General features: G+C 37.5%; 1 protein-coding gene across 1 annotated transcript; it reads right to left on the minus strand.

The window, feature by feature from the left end:
- Positions 1 to 390: 390 nt before the first annotated feature.
- Positions 391 to 1,410, minus strand: GPR33 (G protein-coupled receptor 33). Its single transcript, XM_047074708.1, has one exon. It carries the CDS (start codon positions 1,408 to 1,410, stop codon positions 391 to 393), a length of 1,020 nt encoding a protein of 339 aa, XP_046930664.1.
- Between the last annotated feature and the right edge of the window lie 1,192 nt (positions 1,411 to 2,602).

A 2,602-nucleotide genomic window follows, 5' to 3' on the forward strand; every position in this document is an offset into this window, starting at 1 on the left:
GAGGGGTTGCAGGGAGGGTGAAATGAGGAGTTATTACTTACTCAGAGCAGAGCTTCTCTTTGGGGTAGTACAAACTTTTAGAAATAGATAGTGGTGGTTGCAAAGCCCTGTGAATGTAGTTAATGCTACGGAAATGTACATTTTAAAATGGTGAAAATGGCAAATCTAATGTTATATACAGTTTACCACAATAAAAACAAAGTAAAAATAATTACTTTTGGAACACCACTCATTGCTTGGTTTCTTACAACCCTTTTAATATTCATAGATCTAACTATAGTATAGTTTAGATGTCTCTCTAATATAGGGACTATATTATATAAAAGCAGAGGGGACATCTCTGGTGGTATAATTGACTAAGAGTCCATTGTTTGCTCTGGGATCCAAAATTTAAATGTAGGCTTCTGAATTTAGGTTTTGTATCCTTTCTATCAAAGAGTCCTCACTGAACGTTGACTCAAACAGAGCAAGAATGGACTTCTTGAAAACATTTTTGAAGTCCTCCCCAGTAAACAAGTAGAGTGTAGGAGAAAAAATAGCGTTGAAAGAAATGGTTATCACTGTAAGTATCAGAGTCAACTGTAAAAGTACTGATTGGTTCTTAGTGAGGATTAAGCCCTGGTGCACATGGTAGGGCATCCAGCACACAAAGAAAGAGATAATGGCAGTCATCATGACTTTGAAGGGCTTATTGGACCTAGACAGGCCCCTCTCTTTCATCTTGTTGGCTACTCTTTTGTAGCAAAGGGTGATGGTAAAGAAAGGCAGAAGGAAGCCTAGCAAAAAGCGGCCAATGAAACAGGCTACATGAATCCATTTCCTGAATGTTTGCATCTTTTTGCTTTCCCAGTTAGTAGACACAGCATAGTTATTTTGGCAGGTCACTCTTCCTTTATGGTCATCATGTGTCTCTCTGAAAACCAAATAAGGCATGCCGAGGGCTGTGGCAGAGATCCAGATTCCCAGGATGATCCTGGAAGCCCAGCGTGGGGTTCGGTGCAGCTGTGACCACACTGGGTGAAGAGTGAGAAGGTAACGGTCAACGCTGATGGCTGAGAGGAAGAAAATAGAGGCGAACATCCCTGTAGACAAAGTGGCATTGAAGACCTTGCACATGGCAGTTCCAAAGCTCCAGTGATTGTCCCGAAGGTAGGAGGCAGCTATAAATGGTAGAATCAATGTTGAAATAAAATATGAGAAAATGAGATGAAAAAATAAGAGCGTATTGACAGTCTTTTTCATCTTGAAAAAGAGCACCCATAGGTAGAGCCCGTTGGTGATGGTACCAATTATAACTGACAAGTACAGAAGAAGGGCAATGATCATGTTTGAGGCAGGAGCTGGAAAGTGAGTGCTGTTTCTTACTAGAGTGGAGACATTGAGCAAATTGGTGAAGTTGATCAGATCCATGATTACCTGTGGAGAGAGAAACTGAAAATAATCACAAAAAAGAAGCAAAAAAAAAAAAGGTTAAACATAGAAATTTGAACAGTAATTTGTGCATAGTAAAAGTCAAAATGACACTATTTTAAAAATGGCAAACATCAGGGCCACCTGGCTGGCTCATTCAGTAGGACATGCGACTCTTGAGTTCAGGGTCTTGAGTTCAAGACCTACATTGGGCATGGAGCCTACTTAAAGAAAAGAAAATTGTAAAATGGCAAGCATGATATTTCCACAATAAATGCAAATCAGATATTTTCCTAAGGTCCATATTTTTATTTGGTATGAAGAATTAAGAGCAGATTAACTTGAGCATCCAAAATGGAAATACTACAGATGAAATTAATGTGAAAGAGAAATGAAGTTTGGAATATTGTGACTTTAAGTATTAATTTAGGTAGCTAAAAATCTTCTATTTAGACATGAGCCATAAGTCTGACCTTCCTTGATGGTCATAACTTCTTGAATAAGGCATTGTAGGATCAGTTTTGCTTGACTAAGACTTGATCAGAGCAAATGTTGCTAATGAAATTGAGTAACAAAAATAGCAACTGCTGCAAATCAATAATAATTTGGAGCTATAATTAGATTTCTCCCATGAGCTAATTGTATACAGTAAATGCTGTTAGCTAGTATTAAAGTCAGCATGTAATAAGAACCAATATTCATTTGGGAACCCTAGGCTAGGGCACTATATGATTGTGAGGTGCCTTCACAATCATCAAAGGGGAACATGAATTGTTGAATATAGTGGTAGTTCTTTCTTACCTGGGAAAGGAAAAGAGGCAGAGAAGTCAAGGAATTGATATTTATCTAATACTTTTTATATGCCAATAGCTTCCTATAAAAGTAATTTCTTTTTTTCTCACAAAACAAATATTTAAACAGAAGAGAAAGTGAGGTTTGCAGGAGTTAAATTTCTTATTTATCAGCATTTCCTACCATGCCCTCGTTGTGGCAGGTGGGGAACCCTACCAGTGGTTGTGTTACTTCTTTGAGAATTGGTAATTCATGTGTAGTGTTTTGATAATGCTCCATGAATCAGAATATTTGATTATCCAAAACATCCCACTTCTTGGATAATGATTCCTAGAGTATTGAAAATATGAACCTGAGAATGTTTTGGAAATAGCTAATATATATAACAGTCATATCAACA

Source organism: Lynx rufus, unplaced genomic scaffold, assembly GCF_022079265.1.
Source record: "Lynx rufus isolate CCGP_SWC_20201006 ecotype Redwood Valley unplaced genomic scaffold, mLynRuf1.p SCAF_13, whole genome shotgun sequence".
Lineage (NCBI taxonomy): Eukaryota > Metazoa > Chordata > Mammalia > Carnivora > Felidae > Lynx > Lynx rufus.

Coding starts and splice junctions, on each gene's coding strand:
- GPR33 (XM_047074708.1), bottom strand. CDS start 1,410: ATGGATCTGATCAACTTCACCAATTTGCTCAATGTCTCCACTCTAGTA.